The sequence below is a fragment of the Mandrillus leucophaeus genome, unplaced genomic scaffold (genome assembly GCF_000951045.1).
Source record: "Mandrillus leucophaeus isolate KB7577 unplaced genomic scaffold, Mleu.le_1.0 Scaffold23, whole genome shotgun sequence".
Classification (NCBI taxonomy): domain Eukaryota; kingdom Metazoa; phylum Chordata; class Mammalia; order Primates; family Cercopithecidae; genus Mandrillus; species Mandrillus leucophaeus.
The window spans coordinates 1212602-1238896 of record NW_012102365.1 but is presented as its reverse complement, the minus strand read 5'-3'; the positions used below and the strand labels follow the sequence as shown (position 1 = coordinate 1238896).

The following is a 26295-nucleotide window of genomic DNA, read 5'->3' as shown; positions in this document are numbered from 1 at the left end:
ATAGTGTGTGTGGGGTGTGTGTATGTGTGTGTGTGTATTTTTTTTTTTTTTTGAGACAGAGTCCCGCTCTGTTGGCCAGGCTGGAGTGCAGTGGTGCAATCTCAGCTCACTGCAACCTCTGCCTCCTGGGTTCAAAGTGATTCTCCTGCCTCTGCCTCCCAAGTAGCTGGGATTACAGGTGTGTCACCAGGCCCGGCTAATTTTTATATTTTGGTAGATATGGGGTTTTACCATATTGGCCAGGCTGGTCTTGAACTCCTAACCTCAAGTGATCCACCCACCTTGGCCTCCCTCCCAAAGTGTGAGGATTACTGGAGTGAGCCACCGCGCCCAGCCTAATTTCTGTATTTTTAGTAGAGACGGGGTTTCACCATGTTGGCCAAGCTGGTCTCAAATTCCTGACCTCAAGCGATCCTCCTGCCTCGGCCTCCTGAAGAGCTGGGATTACAGGTGTGAGCCACTGCGCCCAGCCGGTAATCCCAACACTTTGGAAGGTTGAAGTGGGAGAATCAGTTGAGCCTAGGAGTTTGAGACCAGCCTGGGCAACACAGTGAGACCATGCCTCTACAAAAAATAAGGAAGTTAGCTGGGGCGTGGAGCAGTGGCTCACACCTGTACTTTGAGAGGCTGAGGCAGGTGAATCACTTGAGCCCAGGAGTCTGAGATCAGCCTGGGCAACATGGTGAAGCCCCATCTCTCAAAATAATAATAATAATAATAATAATAATAATAATTAGCTGAGCATGTTGGCGTGCACCTGTAGTCCTAGCTACTTGGGAAGCTGAGGTGGGAGGATCACCTGAGCCTGGAAGGTCGAGACTGCAGTGAGCTGTGATTGCACCACTGCACTCTAGCTTGAGTAATGGAGACCCTGTCTCAAAATAAATAAATAGCTGGACATGGAGGCTGAGGCAAGAGGATCGCTTGAGCCCAGAAGTTTGAGGCTGCAGTGAGCCATGAGGGCACTACTACACTCCAGCCTAGGTGCCAGAGTCTCTTAAAAAAAAAAAAAAAATTCTGGCTTTTCCAGGAAGTAGCTGTATAAAATAAAAATTCCTAAACTTTACAGGGTTATTCTGAGGTGTAAATGGGAGATGTCAAATACCTGGCATATGAAAATTGCTCTATCAAAATTTTTCCTTTCTCATGGTAGGCAATAATATGCAATGGAAATAAAATCAGGCTTAGGAATCAGATAGATTCTACTGACAGCTATGTGAACCTCAACAAGAGTAAGACTCTGAGCCTATTTACTCATCCCTAAATGACTGTATCTCCTGTCTCTGAGGGCTGTTGCTAGGATGACATGAAACAGAATATTAAGGACCTGGTACAAAATAAGAGCACAATAAATGGTAACTATTAATGAGTCAGCTCCTTGATATACAGGTTGGTAGGTATTAAAGATGATCAAAAGAAAAAGAGTAGGATGATGCAGCACAAACTCTTTCCAGCACCTCTACTAGTGTGCACATCCTATGGAGGGTGGGTCTGAACAATCAGCTTTGTAAGAATATTGTTAAACAACCAAATCCCCCATCCACTCTACATCTAAGGACACTGGGATCAACAAAGGCCCCTACTGTTCAAAGAAGAAAGGGAAAAATGGAAACAATGTACTCTGCTCACTGATAAAAAGACCACAGATTCAGGCCAGGCCTGGTGGCTCACGCCTGTAATCCTAGCACTTTGGGAGGATCACTTGAACTCAGGAGTTCATGAACCTGGGCAACATAGTGAAACCTTGTCTCTATTAAAAAAAAACAAAAAACACAAGATTCTTCTAGAAAATGTGGTGTCCCCACTGGCATCAATAGAATCTGCATTCTTACTAATACCCCAAAGTGTCTCCCAAATTCCTTTTGAAGTCAATCCTGTGTTAAGGTACCATGTAAACAAATTATTATTGCTCTCAAGATCCTGGGCCCGTGCCCAGAGGCAAAGGAAGCAAAGTACTGGCATGGAAGATATCTACAAGAGTGAAAGAGAAAGACCATGGTGGCTAAAGATGAGACATTCCCATTGTCTACACTAAGAAGATCCCAAACCATCTCAATCTTCCCCAGGCACTGATACTCACCTGACTGAGATTGAAGGTCATGATGCTGTTGTCATCATATAGCAGGATGTTGATGGTATCTAATGCCCATGTGCTCTCTGCCAGGAGACCAGACTTGAGGGACATCATTACCCGCCATGCCTCCGGGGTTCCTGAAATAAACCTCCATGTCGTCCATCCACCAAGCCCGGGTTGGCTGCAGGCACCCCCAGGGTTGCCCCATCAGTGAGGCTACTCTGAAGATAACACAATGTAGAAGGCAGTTCCTGTCTGGGAGATGACACACACCAGCCCCTCATGGCTTCTAAGCTGTCTGTCTAGGACATCACTGCATGGCAATGTTTTGAAGGAAAACTTTTAGTTAGCTTATTTCTTCCTTTTCCAAAGTTCTTTGGTTCTATTTTAGTCAATACTGGACCAGATTCAACCTCATCCAGAATATTAAGGTGGAGGGAACAATGGACAAGACGGAAAGGGGCAGATTAGGCAACCGAATGAGGGAGATCTCCTTACCAATGTCTTTCATTGTGAGCCGCCTCCTCTGCTTCAACACAGGCTGTGTGGCTTCAACAGAGCCAGGTGGGAAGGTGATATCCCGCCGAATCATGGGGGGCTGCACAGGGGCAGGTGCTATGTGTGAGGCAGGTACTGGGGGACCTGCCTTCTGCATTTTCATCCCAGAGTGCAGGAATGGAGACTTGCTAGGAGAGGTGCGGTTCTCCATTGGCCGGGGCAGGGGAGCAGGGCTGGATACCTGAGGAATGTGATTCTGCATGCTTGGCGGGGGCTGGTAGTTAGATGGAGGGGGCCTTGTCATGGGGGGCACAGGGGCAGAGGGACCATATGGGGGCTGGCGTGTGCCATGGGAAGGCCACGGGCCTTCGTGGTTGGCCCTCTGGTCTGTGTGCAGCATTTCATCTGTTCGGTTCACGCCATGATAGGCGGGGCCCTGGGGAGCAGAGCCCGTGCTCTGCCTGTTGGCATAATTATAGGTCATGTCATTACGCCCCTGCCACATGGTGCCTTGCTGAGCAACCTCAGCTGATGCCTGTATGGGGCCGCCCATCATTTGCGGTGGCATGTTTTGCTGGGCATTGGTGCCAGGGGGTGCAGAGACACGGTCTCGGCCAAACTGGAATGGAAATTGGTTCTGGGGGCCGCCTGCTGGTCGGCGCTCAGTAGCAGCGGTGGCAGTGGCAGGATAGGCATTGCCATATTGGTTGTATACATCTTGCTGAGGGGAAGGCTGGGCAGCTTGTTGCTGGCTGGCAGGCTGGGGCTGGGCTGGGGGCAACTGCTGCTGCTGAGGCTGCCCCTGCCCAGTGCTGTATGGCACGCTGTACATCTCCCCTTCATGCCGCTTGGCAGGAGGGCCATATGTGCCATCCATTGGCCGCTTGTAATTCTAAGGCAGAGACAAGCAGAGGGGAAGTTAATACTCTGCACTCAGGGACATAAAGCCCACAGATGCCGAGATGGCTACAACTAGATGCCTGGTGGCCATAGACTCCAAGGAAACATGGGAATCACCTTAACAAATTATCTTTTGCAGTTGTTTCCAAAAGCAACCACCACTCTTTCTTCCCTTCCCTTGCTCTAAGTAGAAAAATATACAAAACCTAACGATCAAAATAAGGTCTATTTCTAGCCCCTTCCAACTCCAAATAGAGAAGAGATTGAGGACTTGGCTCTTCAAGCAGGACTGGCCAGTCAGGTGAGAGAAGAATGCCAAAATATCTAAAGTGAGCTTCTTAGACTTCAACACGTTAGTTTACTAACTAGCTTTCAAGACGAACCTGCATGCCGGTCCATTCCCAGCTACCCTCCTCACCTGCTGCTGCTGTTGATACATTGTGGTCTGCTGGCTGGGGAAGGGGCTGCCAGAAGGGGTACCTTGGGTGGAGAACTGATTGCCATAGGAATCATGTCTACAGGAGGCAAAGAAACACAGGATCAGGGTGGGCAGTGGCAAAGTCTGAGTCACAGCAGCACCAAGACCAGGCTTTACTCACCGTTGCTGCTGCTGCTGCTGCTGCGGGGGGTAGCGGCTAGGAGAATACATCCCCGAGTCTGGGTTGGAAGGCATGAGATTAGGCTGTGGGGCCCCAGTGCTCATGTTTCCCTCAGGCCCTATTCCAGGCTCCGTCCTAAACAAAATTGAAGAGACAGATTGAGCCCACTATAGCCTCAGGGTGCTGGCGGGTGGACAGGAGCTGGGGTCATGCTTACCTCACTCTGTCATAAGGACCTCCATAGGGATAGTGCTGTCGTGGTCCCATCGCCACATTTCCTAGCCCAGGGCCAGCAGCACGACTGTAGGGGTCACCCATCCCGCCGTTGGGGCCCTGCCCTGAGGACATGAAGGGATCACTCCCTGGAGCTGAGTGTAGAAAGGCAAGCAGTGAACAAACTGGTAAGTTGGCAAAGCTGGTAATATATATTTGCTCCAAACACCCAGGCCCTCTTCAAGTTTGATCTCATTGTTTTCCAGACAAGTTCAAAACACAGATCTAAAGAGGCCCCAACCAGCAAAAGACATGTACTTGTTAAGGGATGACAAGGTGAGGTCAAGGAGGAGACAAGAAAGGAGGTAGGGATGAAGAGGGGTAGTTAGGGCAGGAAATGCATTATCTCAGAAGATGGCTCCACAAGAACCCTGACCCACTCTCAAGATTTCCCACCATTTCACTGGTCCCATCTTTACGAGCACAAGCTCAAACAGCAATCAGATCAGTCACCTTTCCTCATGCTGCCATAAGGATCCTTATTTGGCTCATAGGACATGCGCCCCATCATGTCAGAGGTATTCATACTGGGCTGATACCCAGGGTTTGGAGTCATGGAATTCCGCTTCTGGAATGTGGAGTCACTTCCATCATTAAAGGCATCCTGGATCCCAACCGAATTGCTCCTGCTCCAGAGTGAGGAAAACCAGTTAGACCACAAATAGACCAATTTCTCCAATATAACACAGGACACGCAGTAGTCACTGGCTGGGAAGGCAGAGGCAAAGACCACCCTTTGGCTGCAAAGGAGTTCCCATGCACTTATCTCCAGCCATCCCTCCCAACCATCTGCCCCTGCTCTTGGCCATACCTCATGCCTGGCAATGGGGGGATCTGACTGTGTGGTGTGGATGCTGGAGTTGGTGGCTTTAAGTCTCCTCCTTCTGCCATGGAACTGCTGGTTGACTGAGGAGTCTGGGGCCCCTGCATAGATCCTGATCCCGCTGTGGACAGAGATACAATTTGAGCAGTTTGCTTGGCATGAAAGTGTTTAACTCTCACACAAACACACGAATGACCCAGAATCTCTTTGGGAAAGTTCTTCCTAAGGCCTTTAAAGCCTGATCACCCTTCTTAGCAGAGGATCTACAAGGCCAGGTCATAAAGACGGGAATTTGAGGGTTTTGTAGCTCTTTGTTTTTGTTTTACATGTAGAAAAGAGGAGTGTTGTGGCCATGACATCACCATGCTGGTGATTCCTTGAGTCACTGCCAGCTTCCCTGGCTATTTCTTTTCACTCCTCCAAAGGACCTTGTCTAACCTATTAAACCCTGTAATGCTGGCCCATGAGCTCCAGTCAGAGCCTCCCAAATCCTGGGTAGGGAGGGGCTTCCAAATCTGGGATGTATTTTAGGAGTCTAGGAGCTCCTGTTCTGAAGCATCCAGCTTGGTGTCATCTCTCAAGTTCAAATGTTCTTCTAAGCTGATGAGTACAAAACTACTAGTAATTAATGTTTCCAATAGTTACCACTCCTGGCAGTAGATATCCCACTGCTGAGGCCTCCCCAGCTGATGAGTCATCTCAGGCACTCATTACACCCTCAGAGGTCAACACCAGGGCACATGTGTTTACACCCACCTTCCAGGCACCCTGGTCTTCTTCCCTCTCTAGGCTCGCCCTAGGCCTCAGCCTCCTCTCAGAAAGGAGGGTGGGCAGAGGCACTCCCATCAGGGAGTTCCATTCATATCCCTTCCCCACTCCCTCCTTTCCATTCATTACCATCTCAGCTCCCTGGGGAATTCAGGGCTCTAGTCTGAGCTGCATTCTAAGGTGCTGACATCAAGGGGCCAAAGCTCCCAGATGGCCCTGTCTTGCTGCCATTTGTCAGTTCCCTCAACTCCTCTTGTGCCCCTCCCATTCACAACTTTACAAACATTTGGCAAGTTGCCAGCTGCACAACAAAAATTAAAACTTTAAGGGCTGCTGAAGAGTACCTCCCAAGGGAGTTTTCACTGCCCACTCTCTAGTCAGCCAACCTATTAAGCCCTGTGGTAGGGCAAGGCAGAGCACAGATCTTGGCATATCCTACTGGAGGCAGGTACCACTGAATATGAGGCCAGGGCAACAGGCCCTCTCAGCCTTGGTGGGGCCGCTGATCCCATCCTTACCAGGAGAGGGAGGCTGGATCTTGGGCTGCGACTTCTTGGAATCAGCAGCTGCAAAGATGTCTGGGGGAGGGTCTTCTCCCCGTTCAATCTTGCATTCAAAGGCATAGAGACACTGGATATACTGCTTTTTCAAGGAGCTGGCAGCACTGCTTGATGTGCCCACATTGAGGTTGGTTGCAAGTTCCCGCCATTTTTTGTTCTTGTTGACCTGTATAATCAAACCAAAAGAGTCGGGGTATATCTCCCGCCTGGTTTTCTGCCCGAAAGTCCCAAGCCCCATCAGGCTGCAAGGTATTCATCTTTGTAAAATCACAGTTCTTAGTTAATTAAAAAAGTTAAACTTGCTTGGTGGATACTCCATAAGAAGTGCTAAATCTGCAGCTGGCTTCGTTTTACCCTCAGGATGTTCCACTGCAACTATCAGACTGTGCTTATGCAAAACAGGGCAAATTTCACATTACTACTGGAACAGAATTCAGAGTCCAGTTTTTTAGTACACTGCTAAAAAATGGTGTACAAATCATCTGCATATCTAAATCCTTTTTTTTTTTCTTTTTTTTTGAGACAGAAAAAATAAATCTCGCTCTGTCGCCTAGGCTGGAATGCAGTGGCACGATCTCAGCTCACTGTAACCTCTGCCTCCCGGGCTCAAGCGATTCTCTTATCTCAGCCTCCCCAGTAGCTGGGATTACAGGCGTGCACCACCACTTCTGGCTAATTTCTGTATTTTTAGTGGAGACAGGGTTTCACCATGTTGGCCAGGCTGGTCTCAAACTCCTGGCTTCAAGTCATCTACTCGCCTCAGCCTCCTAAAGTGCTGAGATTACAGGCATGAGCCACTGTGCCTGGCCCTAAATCCTATTTTAAATGCACTAATAAAAACTAACATTTTATAAAATGGAGACTCGTGATAGTATCAATGACCACCCTGCTTGACTTGCTTTGTCAAACTGGGAATTTACACATCTGATTTTTTTCTTGGCATGGTGCTCCCTGCAAATTTGACATTCTTGTGCCACTGGCTCCCCTAACATATCTCACTGACAAATAACCGGAGATCCCGTTCCCTTACCAGTCACTGTCCTGATGGTCCAGGTGTTCAGAGTCTTATTTATTTATTTATTTAGAGACAGAATCTCACTTTGTCACCCAGGCTGGAGTGTAGTGGCGCCATTTCTGCTCACTGCAACCTCCTCCTCCTGGGTTCAAGTGATTCTCCTGCCTCAGTCTGCCAAGCAGTGGGACTACAGGCGCCCGCCACCATGCCCCACTAATTTTTATATTTTTAGTAGAGACAAGGTTTGGCCATGTTGGCCAGGCTGGTCTCAAACTCCTGACCTCAGGTGATCCGCCCGTCTCAGCCTCCCAAAGTGCTGGGATTACAGGTGTGAGCCACTGTGCCTGATCCAGGGCCTTATTATGACTTTTTTTTTTTTTTGAGAAGGAGTCTCGCTTTGTCACCTAGGCTGGAGTGCAGTGGCGCGATCTTGGCTCACTGCAAGCTCCGCCTCCCAGGTTCATGCCATTCTCCTGCCTCAGCCTCCGAGTAGCTGGGACTACAGACGCCCGCCACCACGCCCGGCTCATTTTTTGTATTTTTAGTAGAGACGGGGTTTCACCATGTTAGCCAGGATGGTCTCGATATCCTGACCTCGTGATCCGCCCGCCTCGGCCTCCCAAAGTGCTGGGATTATAGGCGTGAGCCACTGCGCCCGGCCTTATTATGAATTTTGTACCTCCCCAGCAGCCAACCTACAGTTCTGCCTCCTTCCCTCAGCTTTAGGGCACACTGACCAAGCCCATTCCCCAGATGCTCCCTACAATTAGTCTTTCTGCTCTAGATGGACAGGTCTCTTTCTTCATGTATTCTTACGCTTATTCATCTACCATATGGTAAATCTGTTCCCCCAAGGCCTGGGAACAAGGGTTTTCCAGTCCCTATACACAAAGGAAGTTCAGTAAGTCGTAATGTCTGCTGATACGGTACCCATGACACTAGAAAGAGGAGTTTCAACAGGCACAGAGGGGGACAACCTAGATGGGGCAGAGGTGACTAGGAATACTTCTTAGAGTGGGTAACACCTGAGCTAAGTCTTCATGGTTGGAGACGGCCTTGGTGGGAAATATCCAGACTCTCTCCCATCTCCGTGGCATCTAGGCCAGTCTACTGGATTGGCCATTCTTCCACCTAAACCCTACTAATCCTTTAGATAAGCTCAAGATGCAGCTTTGCTTTCTTGGAGCCTTCATAAACTAACTTATAAAAAGCACTCTTTTGCCCCTGAATTATCACTGTCTTTTAAAAGTTCAATTACAAGGCATTTTAAAGGTTTGCATCCTTTTGCAATCTGGAAGAGACTCAGACATCAGAATTCTCTCTGTATCTCATCCTAGGTTCAGTGAACCCTGAAGCTCACCGAATCAGAAGCGAGCGAAACCTAACCCAAAGCTCTCCTTCCCTATAGGCAGGGAAGACTTGACTATGAGATCTGAGTATCAGGGAGAATGGCAGGAATATACATGGAGTCACCTCAAAAGCCTTCCATGGCTTTGCTTCTCATGCCAGTTATGTGGCAGTATGCACGTGTCTTGTTTTGTTTTGTTTTCCTTTGTGGGGGAGGGGAATAAAGCCTGAAGGGAGAAGGAATTCATAACTGACTGTTGGCTGGCTTCATTCCAATCACTTTCTTTTCTGCTGGTGACAGCTGTTTTCCTCTTCTGATTTAGAAGGTCTGGAATAAGTCCCTCCCTGCCACGCCTCCCCGAGCTCAGCCACAAACTGATCCAACAGCAGGCTTCTGGTCTGGTGACTACAGAACACACACAGGAGGAAAGTCTGCAAGGCACAGTCTGCTGTCTGCCTGTGCTGCCTCACCTGTTTGCCTCCTGGGCTAAGTCTACAAAATTGTAAGGTATCAGAGTAGGCGCAAGCTCTGGGTGGTGTCCAATTCAGGTTATCATTTAAGTTTCCCATACAGAAAAACTAAACACATCATTTCCTACTACTTCTTCCTTTATAATAAACTATTTCTACTAAACAGTTCCTGAAATCCTGTCTCTACTGGGAAGATTCCAGGAATGGGAAGATCTACTTATACTCTGGCTGCCTCTGTACCATCTTGCAGGCCGATTTATGTGGCAGAAACCTTGCTGAAAGTCAAGGTTTTTCTAACTTTTGATAGTCTAGTGAGTTATATACTGTTACATAGTGTTTGTATTTTACAAATAAGAAAATTAAGGTTCAGAGTGGTTACACACCTTAAGGTCATATATGTTGTAAGTGGGTAAGAAGGGACTCAAAACCAGGTCCATCTCTCCAAATCCTGTCTTTGCTACTATGCCAAATTGCCTCCCATGGAATCAGAATGCCCACAGACCTTCCCTAGCTTTGCATCTCAGTGGGACCCTAGATACACGGTAAACTTACTGCTAATACCTCATACTACCAGGGAGGTCTCTGCTTCCTGCCTTATCTTCTGGGAAACCTGTGCTCCCTGGTCTATCAATATTATCAATATTCGACTCAGAGAGCAGGAGAGGATGATGTCCCTGTGGGATGCATGGTACCACGTGAAGCCAGTGAGTACCTAAGAAAGGGGTTTGTGGAAACCACAGGGGCAGTCAAGTGTCAGGCACCCACTCACCTGAGTCAATCCACCAATCTCCTTCACAGACACATAGAGGCGATAGAGGTCCAGAGGTTTCCTACCCACAGCAGGCAGATTTGTCATGCCCATGGCCTTCTCCTCAGTGAAGGCCAGATAACGGTCCACCCACATCTTCCTCTCAGGCTCACCACCCAGCTCATACAACTTGGTGATCTTCTCATTGGTTGTAGTAGAAGAACTGGATTTCTGGAAGGTTCAGGTCAAAATTCATAGGAATGGGTCAGATTCAAAGCCTATGCTAAGGGTCTCAGAAGTCTCTTCACAGGAGCAGTGTTAAAGCTTCTTACTCTGGGGTGGTCACTAACACCTGCCCTGCCTTCACAAGGTTGAAGGGCCAAAAAAGAACCAATTTTTTTTTTCCTATAAAGGAAGGAAGCTAACACTGAATATATGTTATGTACTGGGTGGGATGCTAGATGCCTTTATATATTAGATATTATAAAATTATCCCAATTTTTAAAGATAAGGAAGCAGGCACCAGGAGGCAAAGCGTAAGATCTCACAGCTTTTAAGTGGCAGGCTGAGGATCAAATCCTTGTCCATCTGACATCAAAGCCACTACTACTCCCACACTACTATCCAGGAGCCTGAACATACTTAGGTACTATGTTTTAGGTAAATCGAAAAACTCACAACATGATCTTGAGGCAATGGGATGGACTAAAATGAAAAGAAACTCTTTGCCTCTTCTAAAGAAAGGAAGGGTTTCCCACCTGGTTGAAGGGCTTTGGATATCATCCTGTCCAAGACAGGAGGATGGTCAAAAGGGCTGGGAGCTGGAGGTGAAAACTCATAGGAGGTAACAGCTATGATTTTTATTTTCCCTACGTATATAGATAGGGAAAGTGAGGTATGGCCAAGGACAGAAATATTTCAAATGACCCAAATGCTGAGTAGGACCCATTACTTCTGCACAGCCTAACAGCACACCCAGGACCAACCTAAGGGAAGCCAAGGAATCAAGTCTCATGTGCCTTATCTCCTTCTTTACAGTACACAGGGTACCATTCCTGCTGCCACGAGTAAGGTTCAGGAAGAGAAGAGCAACTAGTTGCCCATGGCACACCCCATCTATCAATGCTTGAGTACAGGAGGCACGGTTTCACAGAGGGCACCAGCCAAACAGTACAGAGTTTGATGCTGCAGGGTCTGGCATTTCCCCCATAACAAACAGCTGTGAGAATATTATGTTATTTACCAGGATCCCTTAGACCAACCCAGACCCAACTCACTGAGCTATTATTCTGAGACCCTTCATGATAAGAGGAGGCAACAGCAGCTTTTTCAGAGACTATCTAGTCCGGTGTCATAAAAGGCTGGGATCTTGTCTCTCTCTTTTCTTTTTCCTTCCTACCACTGAAAAAGATAGGACACAAAATTGAAAGAGTCAAGACAAAAATTGCTACCTTGGATTTGGATTCTGTCTTGGGTGTCCCGTCTGCCTTGTTGTTCATTTTGGTGGCTGGAGTTAACTTGACATCCCCAAGGCCCATCATCTCTGGGCTGGCTGCCATCCCTGTAAAAGAGAAAAAAATTCTCAAGACCAGTAAGTTTAGCTGTGATGTGACTCTTGAAGAAATCCCTAGTGAGAATGACTAGCACTTACCTGCAGAATTGTTGGCCATGGTTCCACCCATGGAATATGGGGGTCCCTGAGGGTTGATCATGCCAGCCATACTATTAATCCCTTGTCCATAAGGAGGTCCAGTTCCCATCATGCCCCCTTGATTCATATTGGGGTAGCCTGGCGGCCTAAGGAAGAAGATGGAAAGTGAGAGAGACAAAGGTTAGACTCTGGGCTTTTAGATTTGAACTTGAGCCAAATAATGCTGTGTGATCATCTAGTTAGGATTAAAAGGAAAACACTGATGGGTCCCCAAAACTAGAACTATGCAACATCCAGATATTATTTTTCTTTATTTTCTTGAGATACGGTATTGCTCTGGCACCCTGGCTGGAGTGCAGTGGTGTGATCACAGCTTTTTGCAGCCTTCAACTCCTGAGCTCCAACGATCTGCCTTCCTCAGCCTCCTGAGTGCCTAAGACTATGAGGCATGCACCACCATGTCCAGCTAACACCCAGATTCTCTTATCTTCTACATCCCACAAAAGATACTAAGAGAGTTCAAGTTCTGGATAGCGAACAATAGTTTATTTAATTTTTTTTTTTTTGAGATAGAGTCTCGCTCTGTTGCCCAGGCTGGAGTGCAGTGGCATGATCTCGGCTCGCTGCAAGCTCCGCCTCCCAGGTTCACGCCATTCTCCTGCCTCAGCCTCCCAAGCAGCTGGGACTACAGGTGCCCGCCACCATGCCTGGCTAATTTTTTGTACTTTTAGTAGAGACAGAGTTTCCCCGTATTAGCCAGGATGGTCTCAATGTCCTGTCCTCGTGATCTGCCTGCCTCGGCCTCCCAAAGTGCTGGGATTACAGGGGTGAGCCACCGTGCCCGGCCAATTTTTTTTTTTTTTTAGATGGGAGTTTCATTCTTGTCGCCCAGGCTGGAGTGCAATGGTGCGATCTTGGCTCACTGCAACCTGCAACCTCCACCTCCCAGGTTCAAGCGATTCTCCTGCCTCAGCCTCCCAAGTAGCTGGGATTACAGGTGCCCACCACCATGCCTGGCTAATTTTTTGTATTTTTAGTAGAGATGGGGTTTCGCCATGCTGGGCAGGCTGGTCTTGAACTCCTGACCTCAGGTCATCCACCTGCCTTGGTATCCCAAAGTGCTAGGATAACAGGAGTGAGCCACTGCACCCAGCCACAATAGCTGAATTTCAAAGGGTACAATTCTTTGAAGCAGAGCCCTGCTGTGTCTTTCAAGTACTGCCTTCCTCAAAGCCACCTCCAAAGTCAAGTTGTATTTCCATTTAAGGGCCCTGTCTGTGGCAAAAGACATAGATGAAATGCCGAACTGTACCACTTTTTGTCATGCTAAATTCCAGACTGGAACCCTCAGCATATCACCCAGAGGTGGCTTTGCATTATTTCTTGATGGGCTAATGCAAACTTTGCACTTCCATCTTTCTGAAGTTCTACCAAATCCAGCTCTTTATAGTCAATCACCCTATTTTACCTTGGTTCATCAACAACTCAATAAGATTTAGTGGCCAAAGAAGTCGTTAAACCTAATCACGTGAGCCTTCTGCACTCTAGCACCAGAGTCAACACACAGGACCACATAAAACAGTAAGAGAAATGGCAAACCACAAGCTTACCATTTGCTATTTCTAACACCAAAGATCCAAGACATATGTATCATTAAGAATCCTTTTGGAAACCAAAATGTTGACTGATAGAAGTTAAACCACCTACTCTGAACACTTATTTTGCAAATCAAAATAAGCTGTCTTTAGCCCTGGCAACATAGTGAGACCCCATATCTATTTAAAAAAAAAAAAAAAAAAAAAAAAAGGCTAGGCATGGTGGATCATGCCTAGCACTTTGGGAGGCCAAGGCAGGCAGCTCGCTTGAGGTCAGGAGTTCGAGACCAGCCTGGCTAACATGGTGAAACCCAGTATCTACTAAAAATATAGAAACTAACAGGGAATGGTGGCGGGTGCCTGTAATCCCAGCTACTCGGGAGGCTGAGGCAGGAGAATCGCTTGAACCTGGGAAGCAGAGGTTGCAGTGAGCTGAAAGTACATCACTGCACTCCAGCTTGGGCAATGGAGTGAGACTCTGTCTCAAAATAAGTAAATAAATAAATAAAAATAAAAAATAAAAAATAAATTAGCCGTGTGTGGTGGTGTGTGCCTGTAGTCCCAACTACTCAGAAAGCTGAGGTGGGAGGATCACCTAAGCCTGGGAGGTCAAGGCTGCAGTGAACTGTGGTCATGCCACTGCAATTCAGTCTGGGGAACAGAGCAAGGCCCTGTCTCAAAAGATCCCAAAACAAAACAAAACACTCCACAAAAACCTTTTTTCTTTTCTTCTATTTTTTTTTTTCAGTCTAGTTCTGTCGCCCAGGCTGGAGTGCAGTGGCACAATTTCGGCTCACTGCAGCTTCCGCCTCCTGGGTTCAAGCGATTCTCCTGCCTCAGCCTCCTGAGTAGCTGGGATTATAGGCGTGCACCACCACACCCAGTTAATTTTTGCATTTTTAGTATAGACGGGGTTTCACCATATTGGTCAGGCTGGTCTCAAACTTCTGACCTCATGATCTGCCCGCCTTGGCCTCCCACAGTGCTAGGATTACAGGCGTGAGCCACCATGCCCAGCCAAAACCCTGTTTTTTTATAAAGTTCTTTACATATGATATTTAGTCATGTGAAATTTCAGACCCATCTAAGACACGTAAGAATTAACACTTCATACACACACCCATTTCCCCCCCCCGATTTAGGTCCAGAAGCATCTCAATAATCTGAGTGGGTCTACAATACATTTTCTAGAACTGACACCCTCTCCACTTCCCAGGCCTTACCTGTTTTGGATAGAGTTGGCAGCAACATGCATGGCGACAGCAGTTTCTTGGGTTTTCCGGTTCATGCCCCCTGGTGGGGGGCACATCCCTGACCCAACCTGAGGTGGCATATTGGCCATGTTAGGGCCATAAGGCCGGTTGCCCATGGAGGCGTGACTCATCCTCCCTGGAGGGAGTGTGCCGTAAGGTGGGATGCCAGGCTGTCCATGCATCTGACCTCCGGCACCCATGGGGTTTATGCCTCCAGCCATGCCTGCACTGGGGTAGTTGGCATTGGGCAAGGCATTATAGTTTGGCTGCCTGGGGTAGCCACCTGAGAGGGGAGGAAGAGAAGACAGAGACTTGGTTAGTGACTCACTAGCAACTCACTAATATCTCTCAACTCTAGAACACCAAACAATGTCATTCAATATTTTGGTTAGGAAAGAGACCAACTTCATGGTAGCCTTTATCTCCATGAGAAAAAGTGGGGGGGTGCCAGAAGCATGTAAAGGCAGGTCAGTTATCCCCTCCATCTTAAAGGCAGCACAGAGCAAGGCTGGCTTTGCTGCCACACAGGCACTTCAACTTCCAGAAGAAGATAACTTCCTTTCTATCTCCATGCTCTGTGTAAGATACTCAACTTTTGATCTGCCTAGGGCTGCAATTTTGAGCAAAGATCTATTCCATTATGACTTATTCACTAAAAATAATTTTAAAAAATAACCAATAGCTACCATGTATTAATTGTCTGTGCTCAATGGTGGAGTAAACACCTTATCTCCATTTTTACAAATGAAACAGAGGCTCAGTGAAACTGAAACACTTTCTCATGGTGACGGAGTAAGTGGAGACAAATGGAATCTTTCCTTGCCCTTCTTCAAGGGCCTGGCCTGGGTGGATTTAAGGCAAAGGACAGCCCTTCTCTCACAAGGTTACAAGCTAGATGGCAACATATCAGACAAGGAACTGTTTTCTCCTCTCACCCCTATCTACTCCTAACTGGGTAGTATACTGACCTTGTGGGCCATACTGACCCCCCTGGGGACCATAGCTCCCCATGGAGTTCTGCTGGTAGGAGCCCATGCCTGTGTGTATCTGTCCTCCGGAAGGCTGACGCGGAGATAAGGCTGAGCCGGGCTGGGGGGAACTGTACTGGGGCATCTGGGGGTTCCTCTGCATATAACCTATTTGTGGGTAGTATCCATATAGTTATTAGCTTTATACAATGCGAACAAATGCTCTCCCTCCTTATCCTGGGATTTTACCATCTACATTTTCTTTAGCAGCTACTTGCATGGAGTCTCTATCTGATTTTCTATACAGTGGTGTGTCATTTTAGGCACCTTCAGAGTGACATAAGCCATTAACCAGGGCATGCCAACTGTTTCTGCTAAGTGGAGGTTTGAAAAGACAAAAAGGAATGACAAAAACCAAAATGAATGACTTAACGAGTAAAGACCAAATGTTGAGTCTTCAGCAACTGCCGACCACATGAGGCAAAATGTAAGAGGGCAACCATCAAAACAGAGATAAGTACTGAGAAATGGAGACACTAACATGGCCAAGCCCACTCTAACTTCACAATTTGCTGCTGGCTCTCAGCACAAAGAAGTAGTAAGTGTTTGAGATTATATATCTGCTAATTACCCTGATCTGATCACTATACGTTATATCTATTGAAACATCACTATGTTCCCCATAAATAAGTACAATTATCATGTCAACTTTTAAAGAATATAAAAACAATTTGCTGCAGGGATTGTCCTAAGCTTCATGGTCAAACAGCTCTCTAAAAGTTACTGCACAGGGCACTCAAATGTCTGTCCTAGCTCCCTGCCCCTCCCCAACACCCAGGCTCTCACCTCGATCTTGGGCAATGCTTGATTGGTTCATGGAAGGATGCATGATGCTGTCCGACTGGCCACTGGGTGGCCGAGGTGGCATCTGGTTGCCTGCTCCAGACAAAGAACCACATAAGAATATCATGGCTAAGCCTGGAAATTCTAGCTAGGTAGTCAATTCAGAGCTAGAAATGGCTCATGGAGAGGCCAAGTACCTCCCAGTATCACACACACAGAGATCCAGCCAACAGGTTCCAATCTCCCTTCTCCAAATGCTAAGGGGGAAACTATGCAAGCATGAGCCAGAGATGCTTTCTCTGCCAGGGGAAGACTAGGACTCCTTAATATTACTGGGGGCAGTCACCTTTCCCTCTCCCTAAAGCCCAGCACTTGAGGGTACCTGGCACTGCAGCAGGCGAGAGTGGTCCTGAGCGAGACTGAGCAACACTGGCGGGAGAGCCAACAGGGGACGGGGAGGGGCCTCGGATGCCAGGCAGGTGAGGGGAAGTATGAGGAGAAAAAGGAGACTGAGCTGGATTACTCTGCTCTCCTTGGCTGCTGGAAATCCCTGATGTGCTCACTCCAGGACTCAGAGCTCCTTCTGTCCCCATGGGGAGGTCATCTATTGAACCAGATAGATCCTAGAACATATACATAAGAACATGGATTAGTAATATTAGGCAGAAAGATTCTACTATCAATAATCCTACTACTTGCTTAGCATTTTCCTTAAATAATCAAGACAAATACATCACACACGTTCTTTACTCATGATACTATTTTTATTTAAAAAAAAAAAAACAAACAATTTTTTTTTTTTTTTTTTTTGAGACAGAGTTTCGCTCTTGTTGCCCAGGCTGGAGTGCAATGGTGCGTCTCAGCTCATCGCAACCTCCGCCTCCCAGGTCCAAGTGATTTTCCTGCCTCAGCCTCCTGAGTGGCTGGGATTACAGGCATGTGCCACCACGCCCGGCTAAATTTTTTGTATTTTTAGTAGAGACGGGTTTTCTCCATGTTGGTCAGACTGATCTCGAACTCCCGACCGCAGGAGGCCCTCCTTGGCCTCCCAAAGTGCTGAGATTACCGGCGTGAGCCACCGCACCCGGCCCTAGTCATAATACTATAATTTACATATGGCAAACTCTGTTAAGGACCAGGTGGAATATGTATTAGACCTTGGTGGGCCATAAAGCCTCCTTCAAAACTATTCAACTCTGACACTATAGTGCAATAGTAGTGAGACAATATACAAACAATGGTGTGACTGAGTTTTGCTGATTCCTTTTCTATCCTTCTATCCCCTCAGAAGCAGATCTAGCACTTTCGTCTTCTTTCCCAGTCCTAACTTCCATCGTCATAAGAAAGCAACTACTTCAGTGAGGCTTTAGTTCTTTTCCAATAGCAGAACTTTACAAAATGCTGCCAGGATGGTACCAAGAGCTACAAGAGAATGTTAACAAGTTTGGGAAACATTTATAGATCCCCTCTACTTCTATTATATATTAGAATGATGATGATTATTATAGATTATCATAGCCTCCATTTGCCAAGGACTCACTCCAAGTCACCATACTTTACAACATAAGGGGTAGGAGGTAAGAAAGAGATACATTGGATGAGAAAGGCAATTTCTTAACCGCCAAGAAGGTCTGGGACTATACTCCTAACACCTGGTCTATAACAGTAATCAACAAATGTTTGCCAATTGAACAAATTCTGTTTTTTCCCAGCTTTTATGTTTTTCAGTGAGAACTTGGTATTTATTTGTAGGCTTTGCTTGTCTTGAATTAATCAATAAAGAGTTCACTCTAAGTCAACAAACTCCAGTATTAGCAAACAGGAGCTCAATATGAAAAATATTCACCCCAGAAAATATACCCTAACTCCATCCCCTGCCCCATGTTCATTCTCTAGCTAGCAACATTACTTCAGGCTTGGAACTAACTATAATTGAAGAAAGGATGAAAACCCTGATACTTAAATGGTAAACAAAAGAGTTCTCTTAAACACACTGGGTCACATGCAGTGGCTCCTTTTGGAAGGCTGAGGCAGGCAGATCACTTGAGCCCAGGAGTTCGAGACCAGCCTGGGCAACACGGCAAAACCCTGTCTCTGCTAAAAACACCCCAAAAAATAAGCCAGGTGTCGTAGTGTGCAGCTGTAGTCCCAGCTACTTGGGAGGCTGACGTGGGATAATCTCTTAAGCCAGTGAGGAGGAGGCTATAGGGAGCCAAGATTGTACCACTGCACTCCAGCATAGGTAACAGAGCAAAACACCGTCTCGAAGACAGACAAAAACAAAACTGAAAACACCACACATCTCGAGGAGGAGGAGATCCAAGTTGGTTTGAGTCTATTCCTGCTCCAATAAACGAGCTCACCCTGGAAAGATCAGCTGAAAGTGACTTTGACACTAAGATCTGACAGTTAACACTGGAGGTCAGAGGGTACCTTTTAGGCTCTCCTTCAAGTATCCAAGCTGGGTGGACCTTCCACAAACCACTTGGTACCTCACTAGGCTGGGAGCATTTCTGCTGAGCTCTTGGAGACAAAGTTTGCTCTGAAGGCAGGTAGATAGGTATGCATTTGTGCCTGTGTCCAGCTTTCCATGTTAGTTGAGAAGTCAGAAAATGCTAGCTTTCTTTTTTGTTAAGAAGTAGGCCAGGCATGCCACAGCATACTTTAAAAATGCAATGAGAATTAGTTCCACCATAGAACGATTTCAAGAGGTCAACCACGAGGTAACAGCAAAGGACATCTTCCTTTCTTGAAGCACTAAAGTACCTGGAGCTATGAAGAGCCCCACGTTAGTCCCAAGAGAGAGGGACTCCATCCTTGGTTCTTCTTCTTTTTTTTTTTTTTTTTTTTTTTTTTTGAGACAGGGTCTCACTCTGTTACCCCAGGCTGGAGTACACTGACACGATGCCAGCTCCCTACAGCCTCAACCTGCCCAGCTCAAGTGATCCTCTTACCTCCACCTCCCGAGTAGCTGGGACTACAGGCATGCGCCACCACATATGGCTCTGTGTGTGTGTGTATAGGCATGCGCCACCGTGTGTGTGTGTGTGTGTGTGTGTGTGTGTGTGTGTGTAGAAGAGATTCTGCCATGTTGCCCAGGGTGGTCCCAAATTCTTGGGCTCAATCCTCCCACGCTGGCCTCCCAAATTGCTGATATGATAGGCATGAGTCACCGGGCCCAGCCCCATCCCTGTTTTGATGCCTAAGTTATACCACAGACATCTAGCCTCTGAACCAAGAACAAACTAAAAGAGGCAACAAGATGACAAGGAGAGCCACTGTAAGTAGAAAGGGCCTCAAAAAGCACTCATTAGGCCCTACAGTCTACAGCAAATCCCACAGCTCAATGCTCTGTTTTAGGGATCAGCAGGTTCCCTAACGTACTCCTTACTACAGTCTCCATTCCTTATCAAACTGCCAACTTTTGGTAATAAGAACTTTCCTGCTTACAGGAAAAAGAAGTGTATTTCAGAACAGAATAGGAATCAAGGATCCATCCATCAGACGAGAACTTGGTTCAGTTCAAATCGCTTTGAAAAATTAAATGTTGGCCAGGCGCAGTAGGTCATGTCCGTAATCCCAGCACTTTAGGAGGCCGAGGTGGGCGGATCACGAGGTCAGGAATTTGAGACCAGCCTGGCCAACATGGCGAAACCCCATCTCTACTAAAAATACAAAAATTACCCGGGCATGGTGGTGGGCACCTGTAATCCCAGGTACTCAGGAGGCTGAGGCGGGGAGAATTCCTTGAACCCAGGAGGCGGAGGTTACAGTGAGCCAAGATAGCACTACTGCATTCCAGCCTAGGAGACAGACTGAGACTCCGTCTCAAAAAACAAAAAACAAAAAACAGTTTTGATCATTTTTGTCTTTAGTTATACAAGTAAAACATGAACAGTCTCATGAAAAACACATTTCAGATATTACAGGTGAAGCCAGAGTCCCCTACACCAAAGTTCCCCAAGCTGTCTTTCTGTTGCCCTCAATAGAGAAACCACTGTTCAATTTGGTGTGCATCTTTGTGTGTTTTTTTTTTTTTTGTTATTTTTATTTTTTATTTTTAGAGAAAGGGTCTCGGTCTGTCACCTAGGCTGGAGTGCAGTGGCATGATCTCAGCTCACTGCAACCTCCACCTCCCAGATTCAAGCGATTCTCCTGCCTCAGCCTCCTGAGTAGCTGGGATTAGAAAAATTAAATGTTTTGTTTTGATCATTTTTGTCTCTAGTTATACAAGTAAAACAAACATTCTCATGATAAAAACATTTCAGATATTATAGGTGAAGCCAAAGTCCCCCATGGCTGTCTTTCTGTTGCTCTCAATAGAGAAACCACTGTTCAATTTGGTGTGTATTTTCTTGGATTTTTTTTTCTTTTTTTTTTTTTTTTAAGAGACAGGGTCTAGGTCTGTCACCCAGGCTGGAGGGCAGTGGTAAGATCTTGGCTCACTGCAACCTCCACTTCCTGGTTCAAGTAATTCTCCTGCCTCAGCCTCCTGAGTAGCTAAGATTACAGGTTAATTTTTGTATTTTTTAGTAGAGACGGGGTTTCACCACGTTGGCCAGGCTAGTCTTGAACTCCTGACCTCCAGTGACCCGCCCACCTTGGCCTTTCAAAGTGCTGGCATTACAGGCATGAGCCACCATGCCTGGCCCCCAGCTAATTTTTAAATTTTTTTGTAGAGATGGGGCCTTGCCATGTTGCCCAGGCTTGTCTTGAACTCCTGGGCTCAAGCGATCTGCCCTTCTCAGCCTCCCAGTGTTCTAGGATTACAGGCATGAGCCACCACCACTGGCCTTGGTGTATATCTTTGGAAGTGCTAAGAAAAAAAACCAAACAAGAAACAAAACAAAAAACCAAAACCTGGCCGGGTGCGGTGGCTCACGCCTGTAATCCCAGCACTTTGGGAGGCTGAGGTGGGCGGATCATGAGGTTAGGAGATGGAGACCATCCTGGCTAACATGGTGAAACCCCATCTCTACTAAAAAAGACAAAAAATGAGCAGGGCGTGGTGGCGGGCGCCTGTAGTCCCAGCTACTTGGAAGGCTGAGGCAGGAGAATGGTGTGAACCCAGGAGGTGGAGGCTGCAGTGAGCCGAGGAGATCGTGCCACTGCACTCCAGCCTAGGCAACAGAGTGAGACTCCGTCTCAAAAATAAATGAATACATACATACATACATACACACACACACACACACACACACACACACACACACACATACACATACATACAAACCCACCAACCACTCCTATCAGCTCACGGCAGGAACTGAGGAGGTCCCTTCAGCTACATTTACAATTAAAAAACCAGGCTCGCCATAGATCCACAAGGAGAATGCCCCTGCTCCACCTGAGGGATCCTAGAAGCCTAAAGAAAACCTTTGTAGCTCTTGGGGCTGGGGTCTCAGAACTCTGGAGGCATCTGTGGCTGGCAAAGATGTGGCTTTCCCTTCTTCAGGAGAGCTGTCACTTTTGGTAAAGTGCCCTGAGCTTCTTGGAGAAAAAGTGCTAAATAAACCACTGTCAACAGTAGTCCCACCTGGCTGGGATGCCTGGGCATAGAAAAATACTGGGGAAGGAAGAGCATTAATCTTCTTATCTCTCTGATTTGGTTGGCTTGGGGCCAACCTCTCAAAGTGTCATTTTCATTAGATGGCAACTGGTCAGCATGGGATAGTTGGTTTCAAATAATTTTAGGAGCCAAAATGTTAGCACAGAAAGGGGAAAATCATTTACGATTAACAGCTACCATTTAAGCATCTACTACATGTCAGACACTTTGCAAAGTTACCCAATTTTCTACAATTCTTGGTTACAGATACTATTACCATTACCATTTTGGTTTTGGTTTGGGTTTTTCTGAGTCAGGGTCTGCCTGTTACCCAGGCTGGAGTACAGTGGCACAATCCTGGCTCACTGCAACCTGTCTCCTAGGTTCAAGCCATCCTCCCACCTCAGCCTCCCGAATAGCTGCGACTACAGACACCCGGCTAGCTTTTTTTGTATTTTTGTAGTGATGGAGTTTCACCATGTTTCCCAGGCTGGTCTCAAATTCCTGAGCTCAAGCAATTCTCCCACCTTGGTCTCCCAAAGTGCTGGGATCACAGGCGTGAGCCACTGTACCCAGTCACATTACCAATTTGAAGATGAGGAAGTTGATGCCGAAAAAGATTGGGCTACATGCTCAGGTCATCTGGCAAGTGGTGGAAGCCAGATTTTAAACCCAGGCCTGTTGAACCCCATAGGCCATGCTGGCTTTCTCTCTCCATTATGTTGTGACACTATATGAACTGAGGAGAAAGGTCACGCCTCTAAGGAGACCAAGGCCCAGCTTTTGGTATTTATCAGTTGTGACCTTGGGCAAACTGGCAAGAAGCCAGGCTTCGGTTTTCTCACATATACAATCAGAGAGGGCTGGATAAATCTAAGTCTGTGACACCTCTGGCACATATGCATGAAACCCCCCTAGCACCATATGGTCAGGGTTAAACGACCAGCAGTAATATTCTGGAATGAGAGATATAACAACATACCAGCAATATAAGTTATAAGACATACCCACCAGTTCCAGTGGCTAGGCATAGTAAATATTTTTATTGGGAAATGGGAGGGAGTAGTAAGGGCAGAGGTCTCCAAAAGATGTCCTGCCCCTCTATCTACATGAACAGATATTGCTCTGAACTCCACATCCTTTTATTACACAGGACACACCTCTGCTTTCTACTCCACAAAAAGCCAGTTTTTCAGGTCTTTTGTTCCACAAAAAGCCAGACTCTGTTAAGCCAGACCTCAATGTTCATAACAGTTCAGTTTTCTATAACACATTTATCATTAATAAAAAGTTCAATCGGGCTGGGTGCGGTGGCTCACACCTGTAATCCCAGCACTTTGGGAGGCCGAGGTGGGCGGATCACGAGGTCAGGAGATCGAGATCATCCTGGCTAACACGGTGAAACCCCATCTCTACTAAAAAATACAAAAAATTAGCTGGGCGTGGTGGCGTGTGCCTGTAGTCCCAACTACTTGGCAGGCTGAGGCGGGAGAATGGCATGAACCCAGGAGATGGAGATTGCAGTGAGCCAAGATCGCGCCACCGCACTCCAGCCTGGGTGACACAGCGAGACTCTGTCTCAAAAAAAAAAAAAAAAAAAGGCCCCTATTCTCCCTGGTGGGGGATGCCCTTGGCATCTCAGGACTCTCAGGTTCTCAATTATCCCAAAAGAGCCCACCTAACAAGCATCTTCTGGAAAGACTGTTAAAAGAACTGTAGCAATGCCCCTTTAATGGGAAGATTTCTTTTCCAGGGTTTGTTCTCCTCCAAGTATAATCCTGCTGAGAGATAGGAGGTGAGGATCAGCCCACTCAGTGCCCTACCAGTTCCAAGGAAGCAGCAGGGCCAGGAGAATTTCCTCACGTGTTTCCAATGTGTTTTGTGCATTTTATTGCTCATCTACCATGCAGATCAAAAGCGCTGGAGCAGATCCAACTATTTCACACAGAATCTCACACTCCAGGCTGGCTACAGCCCTGAAAGCCTTCATTTCTTCACTTGAAATACTGCCCAATGTTATTTTGGGATGTGACCTGATAGAGGAAGCCCACAGGGACTCCATGACGATAACTGTTCCAGCTGTGATTGGTTGCCCAGCCCTAGTGAGCGCCAGCATGAGTCTGTCAGGCTCTGCTGACAAACAGAACTCAGCAGCTAACACCTTCTCTTCACACCACAACAAAACCATGCCTGAAATCACACAGTCCATACCTTATTTTGTGGGGTAGGGGCAGTGGGGGTGCTGGTACTCTCACAGGAAGAACTGCAAGTTCTAAGATGAATTGGCTGCCCGCTGAAGAATATTTTTAAGCAGGAAGATACCAGATCAGGGTTAGAGGAGGGAAGTTTAAATTATCTCCCAATAGAGCCACATGAGGATAACATAAATTCATTTTGCCGAGCAGGTGAAATGGCAACAGGTACCAAGTATAAAAAATAGGCTCATGACAATGCTCAGATTTAGGGTTTTCCCATAAATCTGGCTAAATCCTTGGGGAATCCCAGATAGAGTTCTTGTATCCATTTAGTTGGGAAAAGCTTTTGCTGAGTTGTGCTGATACAGGCAGGTAAACTACCCATCATGAGAACCAGGTAAATCCTACACATAAGCTTGTAGTAAGTGTGTGTCCTGGGAACCTTGCAACTCAGTCATCCCCATTTAAATGATAATACTTGAATGAAAAAATTCCATAATGACCAAATCTACACTAGTAATTTGTCAGTCCCCTATCCCCGCCCCACCCCTAGGCTGCTCTCATGCTGAAGAATGGGAGGAAATCCTGAAGAACACAGAAGAGACTGGGAAACATAACCCATGAAGAAAAGGAAAAGGTAGGAGAGGAGGCAACAGCCTTAAACTCTAAGGAAGAAAAACTGAGACAAAATTAATTACTTAAGGCAAATAAGTTTTTGGGAGACTTGACTTTTCATAAAACCTTCCTCAAGCAACAATTTATTGAGGGTAGCAGAGAAGAAGAGGCTACCTCTACTGAACACTTGTACAATAAAGTTCCAGTTATAAGTTCTCTTTTTTTCTCCTTAGTCTTTGCTATAAATGTAAGAAAGATAAATTTGACCCACCCTAGACTGGTAGGGACTCCAAGAGTTACAGAATTGCTGTGACATTATTCCATGGTTTCAATCCAACAGATTAACTGCCACCTATGCCTAGAGAGCAGGCTTGCTGGTGTTAACTGAAATGCCAAGAAAGAATCAACACACAGAATAGGCTGCCTTTCACACCCGGTGGTAATTCCAGGTCAGGAGTTAGGCAGGTAAGGAAGGGGAAGAAAACATGCAGAGGTTGACAATACCCTTTTAGTGTAAGACCAAGCCCTATGACCTACATGGACTACCTCCATGGTTTGGAACAGCAGAAACTACTCCAGGAAAGGCTCAGAAAAATCTGTTTCCTACTTGCCCCCGTCAAGTTTCCAAAAACTTGGTTTGTATCTTAGAAACCATCACATAGGATGAGATCCCCCACCAAACTCCTTCTTCTCCTTTTCTACAACAGGCTATTGTTCTGAAGATAATGATTCAGTCTTCCTGGTACCTTTTGGCCACCTGATGGGGAAGGCATAGAAGAGAAGGGTTAGACTCTTCTTGTCTCCAGAATGCTTTTCAGGGGCCCATCTCCAAGAGGAAACCCCCTATATACACATCAGAATTCATAAAGAAAGCTCTGGAGACCAAATCTCCAAATACAAAGGATGTTGGAAAAAGTTAATAAAGTTTCTTTATATCTTCCTTTTGAAAGGAAGCAGAATTGACACAAATATGTGACTATCACATATTCAACCCTAAGGTGAGTGGCTTTCATTTAATTTTCACAATCATCTTCTGATATAGGTATTACCCCCATTTTAACAAAGAAGCAAGTTCAGAAGTGACTTGCCCAAGGACAGACAACTATTAAATAAACCTGAGGTTCAAATCCATTACTTTACACTCTTTCCATAAGGTATTAATAGAAGCTTGACATGATCAAAGGCTGGGTTCCACGCTCCAAGAGAGGTAAGGCCAACAGCCTATATCACCAGACATGCTGAGTGATTAGCTACTTGACTCAACTGGCTAACCTCATGAGGCTCACTTAACTACTTTATTGAAGGAAAGACTGATACTAGATAAATCAAACTCTACAAAATCTATGATGCTATGTGTTCCCCTCTTTCCTTTTTTCTTTTTTTTTCAGACAGAGTTTCGCCCTGTCCTCCAGGCTGGAGTGCAGTGGCGCAATCTCAGCTCACCGCAACCTCCACTTCCCAGGTTCTAGCGATTCTCCTGCCTCAGCCTCCTGAGTAGCTGGGATTACAGACCCTTGCCACCAAGCCCGGCTAATTTCTGTTTTTTTTTTT

At 46.5% G+C, this 26295-nt stretch overlaps 1 protein-coding gene across 1 annotated transcript in view; it reads right to left on the bottom strand.

Moving 5' to 3' along the window:
- The window catches only part of ARID1A (AT rich interactive domain 1A (SWI-like)), a 54413-nt gene that overhangs the window by 3998 nt on the left and 24120 nt on the right, over positions 1-26295 (bottom strand). The window contains exons 5-19 of the mRNA XM_011981660.1: positions 16769-17009; positions 16390-16479; positions 15544-15711; positions 14546-14858; positions 11728-11873; positions 11528-11637; positions 10098-10307; positions 6454-6661; positions 5156-5288; positions 4798-4970; positions 4289-4439; positions 4072-4206; positions 3891-3987; positions 2573-3464; positions 2081-2211 (exon numbers count right to left, since the gene is read on the bottom strand). Of these exons, the coding sequence (XP_011837050.1) occupies positions 2081-2211; positions 2573-3464; positions 3891-3987; positions 4072-4206; positions 4289-4439; positions 4798-4970; positions 5156-5288; positions 6454-6661; positions 10098-10307; positions 11528-11637; positions 11728-11873; positions 14546-14858; positions 15544-15711; positions 16390-16479; positions 16769-17009 (3198 nt within the window). The remainder of the gene's footprint in view (positions 1-2080; positions 2212-2572; positions 3465-3890; positions 3988-4071; positions 4207-4288; positions 4440-4797; positions 4971-5155; positions 5289-6453; positions 6662-10097; positions 10308-11527; positions 11638-11727; positions 11874-14545; positions 14859-15543; positions 15712-16389; positions 16480-16768; positions 17010-26295) is intronic.